We start from the raw sequence: 27,877 nt of genomic DNA, 5'->3' as shown, positions 1-27,877 counted from the left end.
GTTCGCTTGTTTGTTTGTAAGTTGCTTTGCGTTGGGGCTAATAAATAAAAACGTTAGATACAACCCCATGCTTCCCCAGATATTTTGCCGCCAGAGGGAAGCCAGCTGTCTGTACGTCTGATCCTTTTCACTGAAGATGGAAGGGGGGGCTATTCCCTCTATGAATGATTATGTACTGCGATTCATTTCGATGGCTTCGCGAATGCAAGAGGGTGGGGTAATTATAGGTCAAGAAGGGTTTTAACGCAAACATGCAGCTGTCTGCCATTGCTCTCTTAACCTAATTTATTGGGGGCATCTGGTTTTCTCTTAGAAGGATTTGCGGGCAGCATAATTTCTACATCAACGACAAGAATGACGGCAGAGCCAGGAAGCACTTTATTCAAACAGGAGAACCGCAGTAATTTACCAGTGAAATTCCTAGAGGATCAACTGTCCTTTAGCTTTCCAGAAGCTGTAGACAGCTCTTCAAGAGGCTCGACCGACGGATAAGTGCATCACAACATATGCAAGGAATTTGACAGTGTCTAATAAGCTTGCTTGAGTTGCCATCACAGAAAGCAAATCAGAGAGTTGATGGCTCATGGTGGATAAATCTTTTTTATTACTCTGAGGAATGTGCGATCTTTACACCTAGGAGCTACGTAGCATTTTCAAGTGCCGCCGAACTACAATTCCCACCAGCACCAGCAAGCAGGGAGTTGTAGCACAGCAACAACTGGAGGGCCAAAGGTTCCCCCCCCACCTGCTTCTACATCTTATCATTTCATCGCTTTTGTAAGGAAAATCAATATTAACTGCAGCAATAGCAATATTGCAGCTGAATTTATTACCAAGGTGACATTTCAGTTATTCTCCATCTGGTAGCCACTAGGCATTTCCACTTCCCAAAGCTGTTGGGACCTCCCCAGACGTAGATGTCCACAGGTGTGTGGGCTTTGTTTGAGCCCCCCCCCCCAATACATTTTCAGACTATCTTTTCATAACAGTAGCAAGAAAAACAAAACAGCCAATCTAGTTCCCATCTCTTTGACCTGCTGAAACTAAAATATACAGAACAGATGAACTGTGTACTCATCTTCTTTTGGAAGCAGTAATCTGTTGGGGAGGAAGGCCCAGCCTCCCCACACATTGCCCACGCCAACACCTGTGGATGGGCTTTGCCGTTTTTAAGATCGGGTGCACTGCTGAAAGTTAGATATACAAAACAACAGGCAGAAAAGAGGAAACCCAACATGGGACAGAACCACTTGGGTTATACCAAAGTCCTTTGCGAAGGCTTCCCTGCTAGTGCTTCAGCCTGACCCTCCAGGAATACGTGGTGAGGATCTGAGACTTTTTCTTCACTACACAAGTATAGGTCCCTTCATTGATGACGTTGGCTATGATGCTCATGTGGTCGTCATTCAGAGACAGGTATCCCGGATAGGAGTATTCCAGAAGCTCCTTCTCTTTATACCAGCTGTGTGTGGGAAAAGCAAGAGGGGGAGATTGATATTCACCAGGTTTGATCCCTTTAACCATGCCCTGGAGTCCTGTGTCCAGTTCTGGGTGCCTCATTTTAAGGAGGATATCGACAAGCTGGAACATGTGCACAAGAGGGTGACTGGAACCAAGGAATGGTTGACTCAGTATAAGTCAGCTTTCTATGTCACCCCTGGTGCTGGTTGTCCCTAATTCAAGGTAACCCGCTTTCCTGCATTGCAGGGAGTTGGACTAAATGAGCTTTGGGATTCCTTCCAACTGCACAATTCTAATGATTCCCAAAGATCACATACAGACACACATTCCAAACCAAAAAGTTAAAGAGACATGCATGAATGTCTGGCTCAGCCCTAGGTGAGATTACTTACTAAACTTTGCCTTTTTTATGAATGATCTTCTGGCCACAGCGGAAGGTAACGTTCCTGCCTTCGGGAACAATCCTCGTTTTCATCCTCGGGGGAAGCGGCGTCGGCATCGCCGTTGGGAACGGGAATTCTGCCGGCAGAACAAGGAAGGGAAGGGAGAGCAAAACAAAAAGGACATATTGTCAGCTCCAAGCTACAGATTTAGGATTATGCGATTGTTGTCTTACTAATTTTGAAAATTGAAGAATCTTGGGGAAGGGCTGGAGTTCAGTGGTTAGAGCATCAGCCTTGCATGCAGAAGGTCCCAGGTTCAATCCCCAGCAGGGTTGAGAGAGACCCCAATCTGAAAACCTGAAGAGTTGCTGCCAGCCAGTGTAAGAAACACTGGGTTGAAAGACTCTCCAGGGATCAACTACCTGCTGCAATGCAGGAATCACATCTTAAGAATCCCTGACGCAACTGTTACTGAGCCAGGTTCAAGGGCCTTGTCTTAACAAAGCCCTGAACAGCTCAGGGACCACATGAACCCTTATATTCTGGTTTGATAACCTGCAAGAGCATAGCTGGTCATTCCCCCAATCGGTGATGCTAATTTGAAATCAACACAAAATGCAGCCTTTAGTGTCATTGGCCCAGTCATGTGGGAACTCAGCCCATAGAGATTCATCAGGCACCTTGTTTTTCAACTTTTAAATGCCTGCTGAAAACTTTTCTATGCCTCCAGGCTTAAGCAGGCAATTAACAAACAACAGTTACCCGATATCTGATCTTAAATGTTTTAATGGCTTCATGAGTGGTGGTTGTAAACCACTCGGATTTTTTTAAAAAAAAACGAATAAAGGTATATAAATATTCTATTAAAAAATACATGATCATATTATCATTTATGAATCGCTTCCCACGAGGCATCCCATCTTCCTAAACTCTCTTGGATATTGCATTCCAAACACCGAGAGAGACTCCCAGCTATCAGGAGAATGTGGCCTGTCATTAGCTCCCATTAATAAAATATCAGCCCATTATCTTGGACAGGCCAAGCTATCAGCCTAGCAAAAGAGCATTCTCCCCTAGTGTCTACTGCTTATAAATATATTATATATCCCTTTTAGAAGCAGATATCCTTGAATGCTAGACTCCAAGCAAAGTATATTCATTACCTGAGCAAAAGCCGCAGCTATATGGACAATTTTTCTTCATAAACTTCCTGCGCGTTCTGCAGTAGCCTTTCTGAGACCATGAAGGACATATGAAGATTCGATCTTTACAGCCTGAAATAGGAAGATTCATTAAAGGTGGCAATAAAAACTTTTTAAAAGCTGATTGAACTTTGTGCACTTTGATTTCAACCAATTGGTCCTGTCAGCGGAACTGTACCCACATATTTACTTATTGGAAGCATTTTTTTAATCCTGCTTTTCAGGAGTGGCTTACAGATATCAGTGGTAAGACAGCCCATGCCTTCAGGCTTATGAAAGAGCATAAAAGGAAAAGATATGGGGAGGGAGGTGAAAGAAAGAAAGCTCAAGGCACTAGTTACTGGGTAAAGGTTCCTGTAGCAACCAGCCAGCATGAAAAACTTTGTAGAGGAGTCGTCCAAGGTAGCTGATCTTTCAGACAAGTCTTTAATTTTTCTTTGCTCCAACAGTTGAAAAAGCATGCTTGGAGGGTGGATGGCTTGAGTGGAAGAAGCATATTTACAAATATACAGTGGTACCTTGAGTTAAGTACTTAATTCGTTCTGGAGGTCCGTACTTAACCTGAAACTGTTCTTAACCTGAAGCACCACTTTAGCTAATGGGGCCTCCCGCTGCTGCCACACTGCCGGAGCACAATTTCTGTTCCCATCCTGAAGCAAAGTTCTTAACCTGAAGCACTATTTCCGGGTTAGCGGAGTCTGTAACCTGAAGCGTATGTAACCTGAAGCGTATGTAACCCGAGGTACCACTGTAAGTGCTTTCCTTTCCAGGGCTTTCCCCAAGCAATCGGAGACTGGGCCTGCATGCAAGTCTGCTGCTGCTCCTCCCAGTTCAGCCCTCTTCTGGTTCCTCTGGTTACGTACTTAATTCGTTCCGGAGGTCCGTTCTTAACCTGAAACTGTTCTTAACCTGAAGCACCACTTTAGCTAATGGGGCCTCCTGCTGCTGCCGCGCTGCCGGAGCCCAATTTCTGTTCTCATCCTGAAGCAAAGTTCTTAACCCGAGGTACTATTTCTGGGTTAGCGGAGTCTGTAACCTGAAGTGTATGTAACCTGAAGCGTATGTAACCCGAGGTACCACTGTATGTGAAAACTTGCCAGGTCACCAGAACGTAAGAAGAATCTTGCTGTGCAAAGGATTAAGAGTCATGCATCCATTGCTCCGCCTACTTTTTTCCTCTGGCCCCGCCCACTTCTGGCAGGTGGCCCTAGGAGACAATGCCGGCCCTTGGGGCTGCAAAAATGCCTTCCATCCCGGTTGTGTTTTGCATCCAGCACTGGATATCCTGAGTGGAGCAGGAACGTTGGCCTACCTCTAGGTTCCCTTCTGACCCTGACTCTTAAAAGATGCCCAGGTCAAAGGAGAAAGGGGAAGGAAATAAATAAACCTGACTGCATCTGCAAGGCTAAGATCATATAATACATTAGAACAACCCCCCCCCCCAAAAAAAAAGAAGGAAGGAAGGAAGGAATATCAAGCTCAGCTGGAGCACGTTTTGGCTTCACAGTTATTGGCACTTGTTAATAGAAGGAGCAAAATGTGCGACTGGGAAGGTGGCACAGAAAGCAGTCCTTCGACGGCAATGCCAATTCAACCTTTTTTTCAAACTGTAGGAAAACAAGGCTGGTTTCTGATCTCTCCGCTGCCAGAGCTATGTTCTCATCAGGCCGTTTTCTCCTCACCCCACCTCACCCTCAGCTGTAAATATAGCATTTCACAGAATTTCTATGATGGACCAGAAACGTATCATTTTCTCTCCCCAATACTAGTTTTCAGAGGCCCAGCCTCAGGAAATCTGGGGTAGTTGGAGCCAGTAACTTCCAAGCCTGCAGGGATAAATGCTGCTTTCAGGAGAGAAGCGGGAGCCACTGATGTAAACATCAGTTTCTGCAGAGAGGCAGCAAAGAGATGGGCAAGCTGGCACTCAATAAGGCAGCTTTGTGTAGTGGGTAGAGTGCCAGACTCTAGGTCCCTGGGAGACCAGGGTTCAAATCCCACAACACAGCCGTGAAGATCTCCTTGCAGGACTAGCTTGGGGCCAGTCCCTGTCTCTCTAGCCTGCCTCACAGGGTCGTTGTGAGAATAAAATGGGGAGCCACATACAGCCTGCCATATGTGTGGGAATTGTTTAAAAGGTGTTTTCCTAGAGGAATCAGAATTGCAGAGTTGAAAGGGACTCTGATAATCATCTAGTTCATGGGTATGCAAACTAAGGACCAGGGGCCAGATCCGGCCCAATCGCCTTCTAAATCTGGCCCACGGACGGTCCGGGAATCAGCGTGTTTTTACATGAGTAAAATGTGTGCTTTTATTTAAAATGCATCTCTGGGTTATTTGTGGGGCACAGGAATTCCTTCATATTCCCCCCCCCCAAAAAAATATAGTCCGGCCTCCCACAAGGTCTGAGGGACAGTGGACCGGCCCCCTGCTGAAAAAGTTTGCTGACCCCTGATCTAGTCCAACCCCCTGCAATGCAGGAATATGCAGTTGTCCCATACAGGATCGAACCTGCAACCTTGACATTATCAGCACCACGCTCTAATTTTAATATTATGTTATAATATAATGTTAATATTATTTTTTAAAAATTATCACTTGCTGTTTGCCACTCGGGGCTCCTTTTTGGAGAAACGGCAGGATTATAAAGTTAATAAATAAATAAATTATATGTCACCATGAGCTCCTTGGAGAAAGGCAAGATAGAAATGAAATGATTTTTAAAAAATAACATAACATAACATTTGTGGGACGAGGGTGGCGCTGTGGGTTAAACCACAGAGCCTAGGGCTTGGCTGTTCGATTCCCAGTGACAGGGTGAGCTCCCGTTGCTCGGTCCCAACTCCTGCCAACCTAGCAGTTCGAAACCCCAAAAGTGCAAGTAGATAAATAGGTACCGCTCCGGTGGGAAGGTAAACGGCATTTCCGTGCGCTGCTCTGGTTCGCCAGAAGCGGCTTAGTCATGCTGGCCACATGGCCCAGAAGCTGTACGCCGGCTCCCTCGGCCAATAAAGCGAGATGAGCGCCACAACCCCAGAGTCGGTCACGACTGGACCTAATGATCAGGGGTCCCTTTACCTTTACCATTAACATAACATTTGGCCCCTGTAAGCTAATCATCTAGCCCCTTTTCAGCCTCCCACTTCTAAGAGCCCTCTCCCCTGCCTGAACCCAATCCACAAAGGGCTTTTTAACCCCTCCTTCAGGGAGCCACTATTGCCACTGAGCTAGAAGCCAGTCTCCACTCTCCCCTCTCATGCCAATTTGCACATGCAGCAACCAACAGATCTTGCGTGAAGGGACAGGGCAGCAGAAGAGCTAACAGTGCTTAACTGTGCAATTGCTGGTTGAGTCCTTGCTTTCCCTCCTTGCAGCCAACAATGTTCTCGCTCACCGTAAAGGCGAAAGATCCCCCACATCTCGTCCTGCGAAATGGTGTTTTTCCCAGTCAGGGTGGCATTGATGTGCATCAAGGCATTGGGGTCCAGGGAGTGCATGAGGCCCAAAGCATGGCCGATTTCGTGGGCTGCAACGTGGACCAGGTCTGTAAGCCAAACGCCTAAAGAGAGAGAGAGGGAGAAAGAAAGGTGGGGGTAAATATTCAGTGTCCTTAAATCAATAACGCAACAGACCAGAGCACCAACCGGATGTACAAAGCCACCTTTCTCCAGATCAGACCATTGGGTCCACCTAGCTCAGTGCTGCGTAATGTAATCCAATCCAATTTCAACCTGAGATCACAATGATGCTCACACACCGGGGTTCCGAGTTCGGGTTGATGCCACCTTTTCACCGCAAAAAACAGTCAGGAGAGTTGGGTGGAGTGCAAGCCAAGCAAAACCTTTTACAATCTACCAGTTGGGTTTTATCAATCTGATTTGGAGACAAGATACCTTGTTGGCAAGAAGCAATCTTTAAAATGTCCATTCCCACCCACCCTTGGCCCAAAGTGGAGGAGTTGTGAAATCTGTGGTGATGGCGGTGAACTAATTATACTGGTCAGTAAAAACGTTATAAATGCGTTATAAACATGTGACACCAGAAGGCTCTGCAGAACAATTAAAAATCGTCATTGTAACATTGCATTGAGAGCTGTGTAACTTTATTTAAAGCGTTTTTACAAATCAGTATAGATCCAGCCGATGTTTACGCACAATAAACCCCAAGGTGATGCAACACCTTTCTATTTTCTCCTAAATACTAAAAAGCCATCTCAAGACAGGACACATGGGAAATCCTTCCCTATCAAGCCAGAATGTGGATAGACGTTCAGAGGTGGAAGCCAGCCATTCACATTTCACAAGGTCTGGCAAATCTGTGCGTGGAACCAGAAAGATGTGAGAGCCGGCAGTTAAGTGCATTTCTCTCCAGTGATTTCACGGCTCTGGATTTTAATGGAGGGTTTTACTGGTCAGAGCAACCCACCTCATGCTTGGAAACCACAACCCAGGAACTTATGACCTGAATTTTGTGGGCTGGTTTTGTCTCTTTGGGCCTGGCAAGCCGGGGGTCTCCTATGAGCCTAGCAGTCAACCTGTCATGGGAAGTTGAACAAAGCAAGCAATAAGGACGAGGGCAAAGGTTAGCCTCACATTTCCAATAGATAAAGCTTAAGACCACCTTCACACCATAAGTTTAAAACACTGTGATAATACTTTCAACAGTCATGGCTTCCCCCCCAAGAATTCGGGGAACTGTCATTTGTTAAGGGACACAGAGAGTTGTGAGGAGAAATCTCCCCTCACAGAACTACAATTCCCAGGGCGGCATAACAGGCAATCTCTCTTCCCAGGGAACTCTGGGAATTGTAGCTCTGGGAAGGGAAGAGCGGCTTCCCAACAGCTCTGAGAGCTCTTAGCAATAACGGTGTGAATTAGGAAAGTTCACCTTTAAATGCAGTCTGACCCATATTTCTCTTCTAGCCCTGTCTCCAGCATTCATCCTGACCTGCTTGCACCAATCTTATGAGGCGGTTAGACAATGTCCAGGCTTTATTGCACGTTCACTCTCATTTGTTACAGGGCAGTTGCACACAGGGCGGTTGCTGTTTTTCTAGAAAAAGAGGTGCTGGAACTCACCATGAACACCTCCTCTTATAATGGCAATGGCACCCACCTGAGAGAACTAAGTTCTAGTGAGTTCTAGCTGAAAAGAAGCCCTGAGCACTCATCCCAATTTACTTTTACAGTGGTACCTTGGGTTAAGGACTTAATTTGTTCTGGAGGTCCATTCTTAACCTGAAACTGTTCTTAACCTGAAGTACCACTTTAGCTAATGGGGCCTCCTGCTGACACCGCACGATTTCTGTTCTCATCCTGAGGTAAAATTCTTAACCTGAGGTACTATTTCTGGGTTAGCAGAGTCTGTAACCTGAAGCATCTGTAACCTGAGGTACCACTGTACATGTCTCCCCATTAATCATTCACCCACGGCAAATTTTTAACACAAATCACTGTAGCTTTCTTAACCGCCAAAGTTGATTTTTAAAAACAAAAGCAGATTTGCCACGCTATTTGATCTGCGTCAAGTGCCATACCCTCCAACATTTCTCTGATGAAAATAGGGACGTCCCAATTCCATAATTATAATTTATACCCCACACATCTTACTGGGTTGCCGCAGCACTCTGAGCAGCTTCCAACATATATAAAAACATAATAAAATATTAAACATTTTTTAAAACTTCCCTATACGGGGCTGCCTTCAGATGGCTCAGGGGTCGGATACCCTCCAACATTTCCAATGGAAATAGGGACATCCTAAGGAAAAGCGGGACATTTCAGGATCAAATCAGAAACCGGGACGGCTTTTCTAAATCAGGGATGTCCCTGGAAAATAGGGACACTAGGAGGGCCTAAAGTTCTGGTATGTGTCCGAAAGCTCATAAATTCTCCGTCTGGTCACATTGTGAGAACTGTTGTAGGGTTAAAAAATTGGGAGGTTTTAAAAAATAAAGGTGGCTGGACCGGGGTGGGGACAACAATTGTTGCAGCCACTTCCCGTCCCTATTAAAGACCCATCTGCTTAGCATTTAATGTCAAGTGGAGCCTTTTAAAAGAGCAACCCGGTCCGTAATGGAGGCATCTGCTGCCCACAAAATGTCCATGTCTGCAGGAAATCTGGTGATCCAAGTGAACAAAAATGTAAACAGCCCTTCCCCCCTTTTTCTTTTCTTCTGGACGAGAAATCAAGGGAACAAGGCAAAACCTCTCCCCACTGATAGCACAACTGCCTGGATCTCTGCTGGGGTGGGAATGGTTTGTGCAACTGTGGTTGCAGCAGCCCCACTGAGTCACCGAAAACTGAAGTTGGACCGGCTACCCCTAAATCTGGAACATTCTGTGTGCAGAACTCCTTCGTCAGCTCACGTCGCAGACATTTTTCTCCCCCTGATGTCTGGCAAGACAGACGTGGAACTAGGAGGGGAGAAAAAGCTGTCTAATCTAAGTCAACCCCAACGAAGGTCAACGCATCAGAAAGCTTTGATGCTCCTCATGGGAAGAGTCTGGGCACATCTTAATTGTCTAGCAAACCACTCAAGAGGATTGCAGGCAGCTTTTTGTTTTTAACAGTTCCCACTCCCAGCCAAACAGTGTAAGGAGCCTTACAGGCCTCTCCAAACAAGAATAAAAATAAATCGATATTTTAAAAATATCTGTGCTGAAAAGAAAGTGAGGCTGTGTACCCATTATAGGCTTAAAGCATATTCCAATGTCCCCTGCCCCCAAGAATCTTGGGAACTTTAATTTGCCTCTCACAGAGCTACAATTCTCAGCAGCCTTAACAAACTACAGTTCCCAGGATCTTTTGCAGGGGGGTGTACTCTGAAGGATTGTAGGCGGCCTCTGAGCGACTGAGAAATCCTGTGACTTGCATTTGCATTTATTATGACTGAGTATATTTGCATAATGTATGCGACAAGGCTGAGTTCACACAGTATATTCACAGCACATTCAAAGCACATCCTTTCTCTCAATAACTATGGGCAATGTAGTCCCAGAAACCCCTGATAAAACTGAAGTGTCCACAATTTTTTCAGGGAAAGAAAGCATATTTTTCAGGACCAAAGGGACTAGAAACTTGTTTTTTTAAAAAAGAAAGAAACAAACAAACCTGGAAAGCACCTGCAAAATCACACAGAAGAAGAGCTATGTGTAAATCCCATGAGGAAAGGCAGCGAAATGGCACCAAATGTTAGCCATGATGATGTCAGCCTCAAGAATCGAGACACGTGATTCCCTTACCCTTTTTCCAGCTGAACCTCGTGTTGCCCACAATCCAGTATTCATGGTCGTCAAAATGGATCTCGCCTGTCTGAGGGAAAAAGGCGTGGGCAAGCTCTCCCGTTGTCCCATCAAAACAGTGGTGGATACTGGACTCCAAGCAGTCTGTATGGTTTATGGAATAGAAGCCTGGGGAGAAATGAAAATGATGAAATGGGATCACTTAATAACGGTGGAAGTCTGCCCTCGGCCCCCGCCTGCCCAACGGTTTAATTTTAAAAAGGAAAAGGGGAAATATTTATTGATTTTTCAAAGTAAATGAAATCCCCCACATCCAACAATGCCCTCTTCCCACTGCACCCTCCAAATGCAGTTTCTTTGTGGAAAAACACTGAGTGAAAGCCTGTTGCGTGTGTAACAAAAGAATACCATAAAGTTATCTTTCTGGCTAATGCCTTGACTTCCTTAGATAATTTTTCAGCCAGTGCCTCGGTCCATACTTCTTGTTTCTTCTGCGATGATTCCAAATGTCCTAGGGTCGTGGAAATATATGTGCAAGGAAGCAAACATCACTGTCCTCACTAAGACGGGGTGAACGGACAAGATGGCTGCCTAATACTGAGGTCGTATACACATACGTGTCTTAAAATGCAGAAGTTGGTTTGAGGGAAAGCGCATCAAACAGGAGCATTTTTCAAGAAACTATGGGATGGATACGGATTGTGGCTGGTGTCTTGTGCCCTTGGTTTCTAACACTTGCAGTGGGAACCAGAGTAAGCGCTAATGGTCTGAGTCAGACCATTGGTCCATTTGGCTCAGCATCATCCACACAGACCGCCAATGACTCTCTAGGGTTTGAGACAGGGAGTCTTCCCTGCCATACCTGGAGAATCCCCAAGATAGACCCTGGGACCTTCCTAGTGCAAAACCACTGAGCTGTGCCCTTTCCCCATATTGAAGTGGGAACTTCAACAAAATGTTGCAGTGCTGTTCTACAAGGTGTGACCGGAAAGTTTGGTGAATGGTCACAGAAATCGGACAGCGAGAAGTATTCAAACATACAGTCATCATCGGAAACCCACAAAATGCTCACAATTGTGTATGGAAATGAAGTGGTAACTTTAAGCATTTAACCATTTCCGTGATGGGCGGCAAACCTTCGAAGATGACCCTCAGTCAGGCAGACCATCGACAAGCAGAATGGTGGCAAATGTCAACAGAGTTCATGAGTTATTGAGTTTGTCCGTCTGAATGATGGCGGAAGATTTGCATAGTCCACGTGAAATCGTTACTGATGTTACTGATTTCTCCCACCCTCCATATTCTTCTGATGTGACCCCACCGGATTTCTTTCTTTTTCCAAAACTGAAACCTGCACTGAAAGGACACAGATTCTCCAACATTTCAAACATCCAAGCAGCTGTGATGAGGGAACTGAAAGCAGTACGAAAAGAGGACTTCTCCAGAAGTTTCCAACAGTTCTACGAACGTTGTCAACACTGCATTGTATCCGAGGGGGCCTACTTTGAAGGCCTGTAAGGTTCGAATATTTCTCGCTGTCTGATTTCTGTGACCATTCACCAAACTTTCGGGTCACACCCTCTGCTAGGGCACTCCATTCCATCTTCCTTGTCCTCCCTCCATCCTGACACAAAGCATTCTGTAACCAGTGAGCATGTTCAGTCCTCAGCGGGGTTGCTGTGGGTTTCAACACCCCCCATCACTCTTTCAGAGTTTTATTCTGAAACCAGCACTATAAGAGGTAAAAGGTAAAGGGACCCCTGACCATTAGGTCCAGTCGTGACTGACTCTGGGGTTGCGGCGCTCATCTCGCTTTATTGGCCGAAGGAGCAGGTGTACAGCTTCCAGGTCATGTGGCCAGCATGACTAAGCTGTTTCTGGCGAACCAGAGCAGCACACGGAAACGCCATTTACCTTCCCACCGGAGCGATACCTATTTATCTACTTGTACTTTTTGGGGTGCTTTCGAACTGCTAGGTTGGCAGGAGCTGGGAACGAGCAACAGGAGCTCACCCCGTTGTGGGGATTCGAACCGCTGACCTTCTGATCGGCAAGTCCTAGGCTCTGTCGTTTAACCCACAGCGCCACCTGCGCCCCTACTATAAGAGGAACCCCTACCAATTTTTAGGTCACTGGCTGCCCTTGGTGGCACCTCTCGGAAGCTGAAAGGGGAGACTTCGCTCCACATGCGGAAAGCAGCAGACAGGCCCTTCCTTGTCTGGCTCTCGTTGATGATGTTCCTAGGAAAAGACAGGATCCTGGAAGGAAATAGAAATGGAATGAAAATAAGAGACAGCTTTGGAACTGTTTGAGCTAATAGAGACCAGAGGGATTGCGACCAGAAATGGCTGCTCAGCCCCACCCAGGCTTGGAAGATCACATCGTATCACATACAGAGAGAGATGGAAGTTGGGAATTATATGGCCACAACTACCCAAACTGTATAGAAATCTATTTAAGTGTACGACGACAGCAGCAAGAATGTTACTTGCCCAAAAATAGAAAGAAGAAGAAGTTGTCCCAACAAAAGAAGAATAGATAACAAAAACTTACAGAATATGCAAAAATGGCGAAACTTACCGGAAAAATAAGAAATCAAGATAAGCAAACTTTTAAATAAAATAATGGAAATGGTTTATTGGATGTTTGCAAATAAACTGTAAACAGATAAGGACACAGGCAGGTTTATTGTAATAACCTGCAGTTTTATAAGAATGTATATTTAAATAGATGAATAAATGAGTAAGTTAAGTTGATTTGGAATATGCAGAAAAAATAAATTTAAGGAACCACAGAAAGAGGGGGAAGGAAGTTGAGTTTCAAAATGTTAAAATGACTGTAAAATGTATAAAATTGAAAATCATAAATAAAAATCATATTTAAAAACAGAGAGTTGGGGGGGCCCTCACAGATCCCTGCAAAGGGTGCCCGATTAAATCCCAACCCCTCCTGTTTGAAACATTGACTTGCAGCCTAGACCAGGGCTGGGAAACTGTGGCCCTCCAAGTCTTCAGAACTGCAGCCAGCCATGCCCCTTTCTAGCACACTCTATTCCATTTCCCTTCCCACTAGGCTTCCTTGTCCGCCCACCTTCCAAACGGAAAGTCAGCATTGCCTGTGTGGATGGAAGATTATCATTTCCACCCCTTCTCAGAAACCTGTATCCAAACCAGGAAAGGGGAGAGAAATTTACATTGCAACTTATTTTCCCCAAACAAACCCTAATTTGCACTTCCTCCAGTGTTAGCCAAATCAAAACGCGGTTATACTTTGAAATCCCCATGCCTCTGATGCAGTTTGCCGAGCCCCCCCAAAAGAACAAAAATATGTGTATTTGAGGTATGCAGAAAAATGCATATACATTTGTAAAACTAACAGGTGTAAATGTAATTTAACAGAGAAAATCCATTGCAAAAATTAAGTATTTGACCCCCACCCCCAAAACTATTGGTATTTCTACAAATCCTGGCCTTACTTGTACGTGAGATTGAAGTGGTCCCACTTCAGGTGACCTGGCGTGAGCGTGTAGCGTTTCTTCCGGCTATGGGGATGGGGTGGAAATTTGCCATCTCGGAGAGCAGGGGGAATTCCAGGAGGAAAACCGCGAAGAGCAGGATCTGCCTTAAAAAAGCCAAGCCAAGCAGGTCAGGAGGAGAGCTCAGCATGTCAGCTTTGCACCAAAGCCTCTGGGTTGGTTCCCCGTTACGTGAGAGGCAGCGTGGTATAGCGGTTAGAGTGATGGACCCAACTCAGCTATGATTCACACCAGGATGACTGTGGGTAGGAATGCCACAGAATTCGGATGAAAACTGAAACAGAAAAATTGTTCCGTGGCCAGAAAGGAAATCAATCCAGCAAATACAATCAGAATCCGCCGTTTTTGCTCGGTCTGCAAACAATATGTTGTTCCATCTGCAAACAATACGTAATTTATTACTCGGCCCCTCACGGCTGTGTTTCCTTTGCATTGAATGAATGGGGGTGGAAGTAAAGGGAGAAAGGTTTATCTCAATATTTTATTCTGTTGCTCTTAAATATTATCTACGCATAGTAAATTCCTGCACTCTGCTAGGATGGTTAAAAACAGCCCAGAATTGCAGTAGCTTGCAAAGTCTAAAACAGACAGGTCAAGAGGCCGCTTCCTGCCTAATCAGCTATTTGGAACTGCTGATGTTAGCTACAGGTCAGAAGGTCGCTTCCTGCCCAGCCAGAAACTGCTGTTAACCGATAAACCACTAGCAAGAAGTTTCCTGTTTTACTTCTGCTTAGTAATGCAAGAAGAAAACCACTAACAAGATGTTTCCTGCTTTACTTCTGCTTTTAAGTAATGCAAGATAGGAAGAGATACGAAGGGAAAAGCTTAGCTAACAAAAGAAGACACGTGCACAAGGAGGTGGGAGGGAGTGCTGGCTTAGCAGAAAGACAGAAATGATTTAGCAAGCAATAAAATGTGTACAGCAAGCAATATTTGCTAGTCGATTGGGGAAGTCCGGCGAGTATAAGAAAGTGTGCTGAAATGTCTTGCTTTACAGCCAGAATATTTTTAGGAACTATCCAGTTGGCTGTCTCTGAGTACAGACCTTGACTCTGTGCTCAGATCTCAATAAACTCTTTTCTCCAAAGAAGAAACTTTCCTGGAATTTTTTTATTCTCTTCTCGGCCCTGGGGACGCGGGTAAGCAATTCTCTGGCAAAGTAAAAGGCATAAGCCTACAGCTTGGTGCGTTGGCCGGGAATTGCCCCACCCCAGGGGCCCCGGGGAGGGCCAGGCTCAACCAAGGTGAACAGCTCCGATCGGCGTTCGCATTTCCGGTGCACACCCTGCCAGTTTGTAGGGGGAGATTGCCACACCGTCCTGGAGCAGAGACATCTGGTTGAGGGAGAATAAGAAGACAGAACGGCGCCGAGGGGACAGGTCCGCAGCGGAGAAAGGTAAGCCCGAAGGAAAGGGCTAGGGGCCCGAGGGAAAGGGCTAGGGGCCCGAGGGGCCAGCAGAGGTCTGATCAGCCTCACCTGGTAGTTGGCAATAGGGTGCCCGGCAGTAAGAATGCCACCAGGAAAGGAATTGGTAAAGGTTTGGGAAAGGGAATGGGGCAGAGGGAATTGAGTGTTTTGTTGATATGTTGTGTGTCAGATACTCTAGTGGATGAATTGTTGAATGAGGGCTAAGGCTTAGTGTCCCCTTGGCCGAGCGATTGTAGCATTGTGCATTTTCTGACAAACTGTAGCATGTGGAGTGTGAGAGAATTTTGAAAACCCAGTTAGGAGCGGTTGTATCTGAAAAAATAGGGTCTGGAGCAAGCCAATGTATTCCTCTGGAATGCTTTTTAAATAACTGGAAAACAGCCACGAAGAGTGATGATTCAAATTGAAAAACAGAGACTCAAAACTTTATGTGAGGTGGACTTGCCAACCCAGGGAACTGCGTGGCTTTGATTTGCAATTAATCAACCCCCTGTGGCAAATCAACCCCCTGTGGCAAAATATATTAAATGTCCACCCAGACCAGATCCCCTATATCTCTACATGGAAGACCAATGTAAAAAAAAGAATCTACCATGGCTAAAGTCTTGCTGTGACAGCAACACACAGAACAGGATTTGTACAGTGAAGCCTCTGGTGTTAAAAGACCCAGAAGATAAGGAGGGGGAGTGATTAAGCCACCACCTTACACTCCACCAACAGCCCCTCCAACCCCCCCCCCCAGGCCAAAATCAAGAAGCACAGGGAAGTGCTGGTGTAGGGGGAGGAGGACCTGCGAAGGAGGATAGTGAGACGGAAGAAGAGGAAGATAAGGAAGATAACGAAGAGTTTAGGAAAACACTAGATGATATGAATCAAGGAAAGAAAATGTGGACAGAAAGACAGAAAAAGAGACTAAAGGAGTTTGTAAAGCCATTTGAGGAAAAAGTTGGATGTAAGCCCTTTGTTAGTTGAGGCAGCAGAATGCTGCACCCCTGAAAAGAGGAAGAGATGGCAGGGGACAGGCGGCGAAGAGAGTTATGTCTCACAGACAGTATGAGAAAACCAGGAAGGATCAGGCAACTGGAGAAATGCCCCTTCAGAGGGTTTATGATCCACCAGCCCCTGTCCCAGCTGGACAAACGAAGGCACCACGGTCCAGCATATACCCTTTTCAAGTGCAGATGTTTGTAATTGAAGAAATCAGAACCCCTCTTTTGAGGAGAATCCAGCAAAGATTATAAAATTGTTTGAAGGGATTTTTTTAAAACCTATAATCCCACTTATGATGATGAACAATATCCCCTGGACTCACTACTAACTACAGAAGCATTGCTTGGCCCCTGCATGAGTCAACTAGGGGAATAGAGAAGGATCCTTTTATATGGGGCAGGGAACAGCAGCAGGCTTTTCAGGATCTCAAAATGACAAGCCCCAGTGCTTAGCATCCAAACCCCAAGAAGCCTTTTACCCTGTTCACAGATGAAGACCAGGGGGGGTAGCCAAGGGAGTCTCATGCCAGAAACTGAAAAATTGGCAGCAACCTGTCGCATACTTGTCAGAGAAGCTAACCCCAACAGAACAGAGGTTGCCCCCCCCCCCGTATGAGAGTGATTGTGGCAGTGGCCACCCTACTCAAAAAGGCAGATAAATTCACGTTTGGACAGGACACCAGCTGTGTAACTCCAAGAGGAAGTGCCAGATGCTGTTATTACATTCACGCCTGAAGTTTCAGGTTGCCACAGCCCTTAACCTAGCTACCTTATTACAGGTAGGAGAAGGTGAACAAGGGAGCTGCCCACTCAGTCTTACCTGTGCCTGTAACAAAACCCACAAACCAAGTGGTTGATATAATTGGAGCCACAGGTAAATCACAAAAGGCCCCGTTTTTGCAGTCTGTTACCTGCTGCCTAGACAAATTTCTGTATATACCAGAGTGTCCCATTCCTTATTGGGCCGAGACTTGTTAACAAAATTACAAGCCCAGATTTCCTTCCAACCAATGGGGGAAGTAATGATGACAACTGGACCAGCAGGAGAGTTTTCTTTAGAAATGCCCCTGTGAGACCATTGATGCTTGATGATGGTAAAAGAAGAGGAGGGAATCCTCCCTGTTAGCCTGCTTCATGATGTTGACCCTGGACTATGGGTGGAGGATAAAAAACCAATACCCCATCCCACGACAGGCAGCTGAAAGAGTGTGGGTGCATTTGAAGCGATTGCTTCAACATGGAATCTTGAAACAATGCCAATCACAGTGAAACACCCCACTGTTGCCAGTGAAGAAGGAAGATGGTGGGTACTGCATATAGGCCCCAAAGTTCTGGAAAATAGGAAAGGAAGAAAAGGACTTTGAAAAACCATTGACCCAAGAAACAGGGTCTAATTGGGTGTTCATGTTGCCCTTGGCTTTGCTTAGAGTTTGTAGCCTCCCATTGAAACGTATTCACTTGTCACCCTTTTGAAGTGATGTTTGGGAGACCGGTTCCTTATGTGTGCATGCTTTCACCTATCCCTGCTCAAGATGTGGAATTGAACAATTATGTACAGTGTCTCTCTCGAGATTCTCTCTCTCAACCCAGGCCCGAACTCCTTGCGTGACCAGTTTGAGCCAAGTGACGAGGTGTGGATAAGACTGGTCCCAGGCACCACTGCAACCGTGCTGGAAAGGCCCATCTGCTCTCCACACCCACAGCTGTGAAGATAGCTGGCACCACCCCTGGGTCCACCACATTCAAGGAGGAAAGCTGCTTCAGATTGGACCGTGTCTCAGCATCCTGAAGATCCCCTCCAGTGACGACTGCCTTGCCGATATCACTCCAGAGGCTGATATCTCTACGCACGGTGAAGAATTGGATGGGAGGGGCGCCCACAGGCAGCGCCCCCAACGTAGACATTTGTTCTCCAGCCAATTTAGAGGCACCACCAGGACTTTTGATATTGGTACCAGAACTCACTCCAGATGATGTGGAACCACGTTACACCCTTGATGAACAGCAGTGGACCAGCCAAGAAGGAACAACGCTCCAGGAAGGACCAGACAGCCGTGTTTTTGTACCCCAACATCTGGCCAGCACAATTGTAAAGAATTACCACGAGTCCACCCATTTGGGAGGCCCAGCTGCTAAAGCACACCTTGGGAGAATATTCTACCTCAACTAACTGCTGCTATAACTAACTGCTGCTATATCCCAAAATGTGCCCTGTGCGCCAACCAAGAGACTGAGAACTATCACCCTTTGAACTTCTATATGGCAGGCCAACCCCTTTCGTCCGAGGCATCCCCGCCAGTTTGGGGCAGATGGGAGATCACATCACCCAAGAACAAGTGCAATCCCTGTGTTTGTTGTGTGTGTTTGCTTCCCTTCCAGGTATTCCCTCGAGCGTACACCTGCAGTCCCTGGCAGTCTCGCTGAGCCGGTTCACCAGTTCCTCTGAGTGACAGCGTCTGGCGACCCCCTCATCCCCAACTGCAGTGAAAGTAGTCGAGGTGATCCCCTGGGTACATCACACGCATCTGAAGAAGGGTGTCTGGACTTGCAAAAGAAATCCTGCTGACCCTCTGAAGTTGATCATCACCTTGTGTCTGACGCTACCAGGAAAAAGCGTTGGACCACGGGCAACGCGATCCTGCGACTAATCATCACAAGGACAGTTACAAAGACTTTCTCTTTTCTCTCTTATTTTCTTTATTGACTTGCTCTATGTCTTATTGCCCTGACCCTACCGAACCATACCGACCTTATTGGCCTGCTGGCCTCTGCTACGAGTGGTTCGTCTTGCCAGTGGTAAGAGATGGCGTGCTCCTTGGCTATTGGAAACTGGGGTCTGATGAGATTACCGTATTAAGACACCCCACTACCCCGTTGTGGCTCCTCTCCCACACCACTGACCAGCACGCGTGGACAGTGCTCTTACGGGAAGCTGCAGAGACGTTCGAAATCTATCTAGTTCTGTACCGCTCTTGCTGTTGTGAGAGGGTAGTCAACTGTTATCCGGAAGGTAGAGCACTGTACCAACCTCAGTTGATAGAACAGGTCCTACTCTTAACCCAGATCATAGATGGGACAGAACCTATCTTAATGCAAGTATTGCAGGGGTGGGAGCCTTAGCCAGGTGTGCATTGAAATTGCTCAACAAGTGCCAGTAAGAATCGCCACCCCAGGATTTCAGCTTCCATATGCTCTGGTCACTAGGGAGGCAGCACGAGAGTTCAATCCACCCAACAGGGTTAATAGAAAAATTGACCCACATAGTGGGAGCATCAGCTCACCGGTGGGCTCTCATCCTTGAGGCTCAACAGGTAGTCGGGCACAAATATCAGTGGGCTCTTCAACAATGAGCACACCCCCTGAATATTGGTGGGAGGAACCATGGAGATATTGGGTTTGGTGGGTAGGAGTGATATGTACCGCCCTTGTCATATGGATGCTCTCGTATTTCTGTTGGCATGAACGGTATCGTATTTGTGGGAAGAATAGGTCCAATAATGCTTCTATTGCTTTTCTGCTTCTGTATACCCTGCTTAATGCAATGCCTGCAACATATGATGGGAAAGGTGATGTCTCGCATGATGGGACCTCGAGTGATTGCTGTAATGAGAGAATATAGACCCCTACCCCAGAACGAATCTAAGTAATAGATTGTTCAAAAGAAGAGGACGGAGTAAAGGGAGAAAGGTTTATCTCAATATTTTATTCTGTTGCTCTTAAATATTATCTACGCATAGTAAATTCCTGCACTCTGCTAGGATGGTTAAAAACAGCCCAGAATTGCAGTAGCTTGCAAAGTCTAAAACAGACAGGTCAAGAGGCCGCTTCCTGCCTAATCAGCTATTTGGAACTGCTGATGTTAGCTACAGGTCAGAAGGTCGCTTCCTGCCCAGCCAGAAACTGCTGTTAACCGATAAACCACTAGCAAGAAGTTTCCTGTTTTACTTCTGCTTAGTAATGCAAGAAGAAAACCACTAACAAGATGTTTCCTGCTTTACTTCTGCTTTTAAGTAATGCAAGATAGGAAGAGATACGAAGGGAAAAGCTTAGCTAACAAAAGAAGACACGTGCACAAGGAGGTGGGAGGGAGTGCTGGCTTAGCAGAAAGACAGAAATGATTTAGCAAGCAATAAAATGTGTACAGCAAGCAATATTTGCTAGTCGATTGGGGAAGTCCGGCGAGTATAAGAAAGTGTGCTGAAATGTCTTGCTTTACAGCCAGAATATTTTTAGGAACTATCCAGTTGGCTGTCTCTGAGTACAGACCTTGACTCTGTGCTCAGATCTCAATAAACTCTTTTCTCCAAAGAAGAAACTTTCCTGGAATTTTTTTATTCTCTTCTCGGCCCTGGGGACGCGGGTAAGCAATTCTCTGGCAAAGTAAAAGGCATAAGCCTACAGAATAACATCATTTACACTATTAATTATGGAAGCCATGTGATTTTGCCACAGTGGACAGTGAGACTAATAACCTGGCTTTTGGTGGAAGATGAATTGAATGGAAACCGTGAGGCCTGTGATGAACACAGAGTGAAAAGGAAAACAAAGCCTTCTTACTTCCACATCCGAGGGCCAGTCACTGTCTCTCACCCTACCCTACCTCACAGGGTTGTTGTGAGGATAAAATGGAGGGAGAACCACGTACACATGCCCTGCTACGGATATACCAATAGACAGAACAGTCCACTGGGAGGCTAAAAGAAGACTATAAGGGAGGCCTCTTTCTTTTATGAAAAAGCTAATGTCGCCATTCTGCCACTAGGTGACAGTCTAAAGAACAAGGTGGTTTGAGGGCAAAACTAACTCCGACCAGCATTTCATTTTTGTAAACTGGCCCCAATCTGAAACCCTGGAGAGCTGCTGCCGGTCAGTGTAGCTAGGTGGACCAACGGCTTGCTACAAAGCCAGCTTCTTGTATCCCTCTCTTCTGCAGGGCAAAGGGAATCCTAAATGCTAAACTAGCATGAGAAGTGGGCTCTGGATCTCAACAGGGAAAGAAACAAGCGGTGCAATTCAAGGAACTGCCAGATCCTGCCTTGGATTCCCCCCTAGCTCTTGTCAGGAATGGTAGATCTTGGAGTTGAGGCCAAGCTGGCTTAGTTGAGATGTTGGACTCAGAAGATCTTTCACTAGGTGCGCAGCTCTCGGTCTGAACAGCCCTGATGAGCTGCACACAGTGGAGGCTGGCCCATTAGGGGAAATGGGGCACTGCCCCACCAGCCTCATTCTGCCTGCCTTTTTTATTACACCAAGTCCCGGGGGTGGCCCTGCCTGCCAGCGTCCTCCTCCTCCTTTGTCTCAGGGACAAAACTAGAATCAAGTAGGCTCTGCCTCTCACTGGCTCTGGCGCCACCTGCTGTTGGGCTCCCTGCCTTCTGCCCCATCAGCCTCTTCTGCCACATGATGCCAACCAACTCCCAGCCTCACATGTTTTTTCCAGGAAAGGTCTGTGAGCCAGCGAAAGAGCTGGCTGGTTCCTTTAAAAGCTCGGCTGAAGGCAGCCAAGCACAAATGGGCTTTCTTTAGGGCTGCCAGCTCTCTGGTTGCAGCCCCAGAGACTCTTGTGTTTCGGGGTCCTTTTTTCAGGAGCCTGGAACTGGAAATATTAAGCATCAAGGCTGTCAGCCTGTCTCTAAATAAGGTAAAGGTAAAGGGCCCCCTGACCATTAGGTCCAGTCGTGGCCAACTCTGGGGTTGCGGCGCTCATCTCGCTTTATTGGCTGAGGGAGCTGGCATACAGCTTCCGGGTCATGTGACCAGCATGACTAAGCCGCTTCTGGCGAACCAGAGCAGCGCACGGAAACGCCGTTTACCTTCCCACCAGAGCGGTACCTATTTATCTACTTGCACTTTGACGTGCTTTCGAACTGCTAGGTTGGCAGGAGCAGGGACCGAGCAACGGGAGCTCACCCTGTTGCGGGGATTCGAACCGCCGACCTTCTGATCGGCAAGTCTTAGGCTCTGTGGTTTAACCCACAGCGCCGCCTGCGTCCCTTGTCTCTAAATACTAGGCTTGAAATCCAGGGGTGGTTGGTGCCCACTGGAGGCTGGTAGGTTGGAAGGTAGGGAGGCCAACACTAGGTGGCGCCAGAGCAACTACTGGCTGAGGCAACTAAGTCTACGTTTGTCCCCAGCCTCTTCCTCCCTATTGAGTTGTACAAGGGGCAAGACCAAGGGGGAGGAAGCTGGCAGCCAGGGGCACCCCCTGGATTGGATGGAAGTAAATATCAATCAGGAGCTGCCCCAGGGCAGGCTGAGGTTGGTGGGGGGGCAGTGCCGCATTTACCCTAATAGACCAGCCTCCACTGTTCAAATCCCCACTTGGCTACAGAGCCCACTGGGTGATCTTGGGCCAGTTGCTCCTTCTCAGCCCTGCCCTACCCTACCTTGCAGGGTTGGTGTCAGGCAAAAATGGAGGGTGGGGAAGTGAGAGCAAGCTGTCTTGAGCTCCCTGTCTGTTTGCCTCCTTTGGGTAGTTGTAATAAACGGGCTCGATTAACAACGCGTTGCAGCTGGGGTTGGACTAGATGATCCTTCGGTTCCCCTCCCAATTCTGCACTCTGTTCACAAAAGCAGGCGGCTCTGAAACGTCCTACCCCTTGCGGAAGTGAGGAAGGGGAAATGCCATATTGAAACAAGACGCTTCTCTAGCTTAGGATCTGTCCTGAAACTTATATAGGGCACACAGACATGTGCTTTTCCAATGCCTCTGTAAGTAGGTCAAAAGTCTGATCTCACGCCCAAATCTTTAGGAAAGAAAGAAAGAAAGAAAGAAAGAAAGAAAGAAAGAAAGAAAGAAAGAAAGAAAGAAGTGTGTGAAACTTCCATTTTTGGTCCCCTCCCCACGAAAAAAAAGGATCTTGCAGAAATGAAAAGCTTCTGAAAAAGGAAGCCAAAAGGATCAAGGGGGTGGACACACACACACACACACACACACACACACACACCCCATGAGGAAGGGTTGCAGCATTTGGACTTTGTGACAAGGAGAGGTGGGCAAGATAGAGGGGCAGGATAGAGGTGTATAAAAATGTTGCAAAGTATGGTGAGAGTGGTTAAGGAGAGGCTTCTCCATTCCTTCTTCCATAATACTAGATTTTTGGGCCATCCCAAGGAGCTGGATGTTAAAAGATTGAGGACAGACAAAAAGCAAGGACTTCTTCACACAATGTACCTATAACTGTGGAATTTTTGATAGTCATCAGTCTGGAAGGCTTTAAAAGATTAGACTAATTAATTCACGGAGGGTAATTGTCTGGGGAAACTGAGGTTCAACCCATCACTCAGCCCTGAAAGCTCAGTTGGCAATCTTGGGCCAGCTGCTGTCTGTCGACGTAACCTACCTTGCAAGGTAGTTGAAACCATTAAAAAATTGAGAGGTGTGTGTCGTAATAAATTAAATCGGTGGGCCTTACTTCTAGTTAAGCATGCACTGTTAACCCCATCAGAAGCTTTTTCTGCCATGCCAGGAATCTAAAAATGAAATATGAAGAGGCAATACTTGGAACTCTTTGCCGTCTCTTCTGCCCAGTGGACAGGGATGCAGGACCCGAGTTCAAATCTTTGACCTCCTTGCAAAAAACAAACAAACAAACCCACAACACCATGAGATATAATGTAACAGATGAGCAAATATTAACGTTCCCATTCCATAGAATATGACCACACAGCAAAGAAAAATAAATGATGAAATGCAACAGACCTGAGTTCAAATCCCTGTCCAGTGGGGCAATCTTGGGTCAATCATAATCTCTGCGTCTAACCTACCCCACAGGGCTGTCGTTAGGATGAAACAACCGCCTTGAGCTAATTTGGAGGGGGGGCGGGGAAGGCAGGATATTAAAACAGCACACAATATTTGGAAGAAAACGAGCCGCATCTTACCTCAGTCGCTCTTGCTGTCGTCTCAAGCAAGCCTTCCCGAGCAGCCAGTAGACCCAGGAGCGGAATAATACATAAGAAACTCAAGATGCAAGGCCATTTAGGGCTTCTCTGCTTCTCCGTTGGTAGAACGCCATGAGAAAAGCCGGCGGAAAACTTTTCCATATGCTCCATGCCTGGCTTTAATTTAAAAAACAACAATGCAACACAGCAGGAAGGAAGAAAGAGAGAAATCAATGCAGGCCGTGTCTGCAGCAGTGGCAAACTTTGCTGGAAATTGACAAAACTATTTGGAGGGGAGTGTTGAGTGGGGGGCAGGAGGGAAGAGAGGAGTAGACTTTACATTAAACTTTGGTTTGATGAGCCAAGAGGATTTTCTTTTTTTTAATAAAAAATAAAATCAGCTCCTGCCAAGCCGTTTCATATTACTCTGTGATTTTCTGTTAACAGAGGAGGGAGAAAGGGGGGGGCACCACTGGACAGCCCAACAGCTGTGCTCAGGGAAGAGAAGGAGAGAAAGAGAGAGAGAGGCAGCCCAGCCAGCTGTGTCTCAGCAGCTGGAGCAAAGAGGCGATTTATGCAATGACACCCTGCTCCAAAAAAAGGGGGGGAGTATAGGAGGGGAGGAGAAAATGGTGGGATGGAAAGCTGAAGCAGAATCCAGATTCAGAAGTTTCCCTTTGGAATATTTCATCGGGGGGATGTTCCATGTTAGGAAATGTGTTGTTCATTGACCGGCATCTTCTAGGAAGGCAGGGTGGGCAGAGACCAGTAGGAGCATCAGTTTCATCTGGTTGCTCTGCTTTCACAAGCTGGTAAACAACACTGGATCAAAGAAAGAAAACAAGGAGATCCAGGGCGATGCCAGCAACCGCTGCTATTCTTACTATTCTTATTATATAGAAGCCTCATGCCCAGTGTGACTCGGGAGTTCTAAGAAACAGAACAAAAACAGTGTTTTGTTTAATATCGGTGGGATTTGGAAAGGTTCAACCCGCCATCTTGATTCAAAATGGCGCCCAGTTAAGAACTCAAAAAGAGCCTGCCGGATCAGCCCAGTGGCTCATCTCATCCAGATACCTGTTCTCACAGTGGCTGACAAGATGCTTGTGGCAAAGCAGCAAGCAAGATTTGAAGATTCTCCCCTCCTGGGGTTTCCAGCCAGAAGCATTGATGCCCCCAGCTGAAGAGGCAGAACATAAACATCATGTCTAGTAGCCAGCGACAGCCCTCTCTTCCAAATGTAGCCGAAAACCAGCTCCATGATCTCAGGAAGCATCACACAAAATTTGGATAAAACCAATGTGATTGTAAAAGGTTAGGTCCGCCATCTTGTTTCAAAATGGCTTCCCATTGTTTCTAAACATAAGTGATAACTGGCTCCTCGATCTCAGGACCGTTGTGCAAAATGTGGTTCACCTTAAGAGGTGTCGAAATGCACAGAAATTCAACAACCGTCCAAAATACGGATGCAGATTTTGATCTCTTCGATTTCAGCCCCACCTTTTACCAGAAGGTCCCAGGGCAGGTTACGCAACAAGGTGACAATGTGTTATGTACTGAAGTTCTCACCCTGGGCCAGCAGGGGGATACTGTAGATAGTTATGCAAATGAAGGATCGAAAGTGACGTTCAGTGATTGGATAGTTTTGTATGCAAATGAAGGATCGAAAGTGATGTTCAGTGATTGGATAGTTTTAGAAAGTTGCAACAGTTACATTGTTCTGGAGCTCTATATAAGCAGGCTGACTGAGCTCCTCAGTTCAGTTCTGTTCCAGCTTACAAATAAAGAGCTGCTTTGGAAGAATCGCTGTGTCGTCTGATATGTTCGCCCACAACTTTACACAATGCAAGGTTAAAAATCCGCAAAGCAAAGTAGAAATATGAAGAACTGAAAGCAAATAATTTTGGGGTGGTGCCGAGTGACAGTGTGGTATAGTGGTTAGAATGTCCGAATGAGGAACAGGGAGAGCTGAGTTCAGATTTTTGCTCAGCCAGGAGGTTCAGGGCTAGCCAGTCTGTTGCTTGAAGCAAAGGTCAAGATGGCACACAAACCCCTCCCAAAAAATGCATGCATATAAAGCAAAGTGGACAGGGAGAGGAAACTTATGTCAGTCTTAGCAAGGGGGAGGTGCCCTTCACTGCTGCAGCATAGGTTTGGGAGCAGGTGAGGCCAAGGGATGCACATAGCTCTGTCCTCTGACAGAAGGGGACTCTGGAGAAACAGTTTGGTGGAAGCAGGGCTGCCACCATTGCGGTGTAGCACCTATAACTTGACTGCAGTTGCCTCTACCTAACGGTTGGGTTTGCCTTGACGAAGCTCAACGGGCGACTCTAGGCCAGTGGCCATCTCACAGCCTTGCCTACCTCACAGGGGCGTTGTGAGCACAAGAAACAGCAGGGAGCAAGATTTATGCGTTGCCCTGAGTTGCTGGGAGCAAGCTCTTGGTTTGAGGGGAACCACCAAACTCATTTTAACTCCCAGCTGATGCCCTGGAAGAGCAGAGTGTTGCTCTGAGACCTGGTGGGTATTGCAAAAGGTGCCAAGCTGCTTGCAGGGAGGGGCTGGGGGAAAAAGGGGGCTGGGGCATAGGAAGCTGCCCTCTGCCATTGTCAGACGGCTGGGTCCATCCAGCTCTGTGTTGTCTGCACTGACTGGCAGCAGCTGTCCAGGGTTTCAGATAGGACTCTCCCAGCCTGGCCAGGGAATGCTTGTAGCTCAGTGGCAGAGTGTTTGCCTTGCACCCAGAAGGTCCCAGGTTCGATCCCTGGCATCAGCAGCTAGGGCTGGGAGAGAAACCCTGGAGAGCTGCTGCCAGTCAGTGCGGGAAGTACAGAGCAAGATGGCCTGACCTATTATAAGGCAAGCTTCTTGTATACCTGCAGATGAAAGAGACTGAACCCGGGACCTTCTGCGTGTAAGGCTCTACTCGCTGATCTGCCTCCCTTTCTCTGCTCCATCAGTGATGAGCCATAAACTGGTGCCACCCCAGAGCAGGGTAAAAATAAAAAAAGAGGATTATAGGAAGCAATGAGGAGATATAAGAAACCATTACCCAGTTCTCTCCCTTGGAGCCTCCTTCAATCTGAGACAGGCAGAAAAGGCTGCAGTTTCCCTGGAGCAAGAGAAATGGCTTGCTATCCCTGGGCAGGTTAGGGTCATGCTCGCGCCAAGGCGAGGGTGGAACGGTTTTCTTTCAAGCCAGAGAGCACTTTCTTGGAAAGCAAAGCTCTCTCGTTCCCCTCGTGCTTTGAGGCGGAGACAGACACAGCTCCTAATATGAAGTTGAGGGAGGCTGGCTCTGTTTTTTTTTTAAAAAAAAAAAGTCAGGAGAAGCGAGATGTTTGCTCTGAAGGCACGATAGCCAAAGAAAACCTCTGGTGTTCGAGCAGCGGGCATTGCAGCTGGGAGGTGTGTGTGCCAGGGGGAAAATCAGATGGAGAAAGGGACTTTGGGGGGAGCTTGTGTAGGTTTAGCAATTGAGAAAGATAGGTGGGCGCCTGGGAAAACAAGCCCCAATTCTCCTCCCTTGCAGGGAATTGATAAAAATTGAAAGGGTGGCAAGATGAGACTTGAATGAGGTGCAGCTTGCAGCCCCAGTGGGCAGAGATGTCTGAGCGGGGTTCAAAGCCTAGGCAAGCCGTCAAGGTTAAGTCTGCGATGTGGGCATAGGAGATGAGTGCTAAGCCTGAAGCACTCTTGCACAACATCCATCGCATAGGCCTGATGTGGCCCACCAGGCCTTTTGATCCAAAT

General features: G+C 46.8%; 1 protein-coding gene across 2 annotated transcripts; it reads right to left on the bottom strand.

Annotated features, from left to right (window-relative positions):
- Positions 1 to 360: 360 nt before the first annotated feature.
- On the bottom strand, positions 361 to 27,320 carry MMP23B (matrix metallopeptidase 23B). 2 transcript variants are annotated; one of them, XM_083513188.1, is made up of 9 exons: positions 27,177 to 27,320; positions 24,125 to 24,301; positions 13,763 to 13,908; positions 12,406 to 12,545; positions 10,288 to 10,455; positions 6,438 to 6,602; positions 3,008 to 3,118; positions 1,854 to 1,980; positions 361 to 1,462 (listed from the first exon to the last, which is right to left on the bottom strand). In XM_083513188.1, exons 2-9 carry the CDS (start codon positions 24,293 to 24,295, stop codon positions 1,288 to 1,290), a joined length of 1,203 nt encoding a protein of 400 aa, XP_083369314.1. In that variant the 5' UTR covers positions 24,296 to 24,301; positions 27,177 to 27,320; the 3' UTR covers positions 361 to 1,287. The 2 variants fall into 2 exon arrangements, with proteins under 2 accessions (XP_083369314.1, XP_083369313.1); XM_083513187.1 differs by lacking the exon at positions 27,177 to 27,320 and having other exon boundaries at positions 24,125 to 25,648.
- Between the last annotated feature and the right edge of the window lie 557 nt (positions 27,321 to 27,877).

Source organism: Podarcis liolepis (assembly GCF_965112155.1).
Source record: "Podarcis liolepis genome assembly, chromosome: 7".
Taxonomy (NCBI): domain Eukaryota; kingdom Metazoa; phylum Chordata; class Lepidosauria; order Squamata; family Lacertidae; genus Podarcis; species Podarcis liolepis.
The sequence above is the reverse complement of the archived record's forward strand: the minus strand, read 5'-3'. Positions and strand labels throughout refer to the sequence as shown.

Excerpts from the sequence above, each read along its gene's own strand:
- MMP23B (XM_083513188.1), bottom strand. The coding sequence starts at position 24,295 with ATGGAGCATATGGAAAAGTTTTCCGCCGGCTTTTCTCATGGCGTTCTA. Across the intron at positions 3,119-6,437 it reads GGGGATCTTTCGCCTTTACG|GCTGTAAAGATCGAATCTTC; the intron begins GTGAGCGAGAAC and ends TTCCTATTTCAG. Across the intron at positions 1,463-1,853 it reads CATAAAAAAGGCAAAGTTTA|CTGGTATAAAGAGAAGGAGC; the intron begins GTAAGTAATCTC and ends TCCCACACACAG.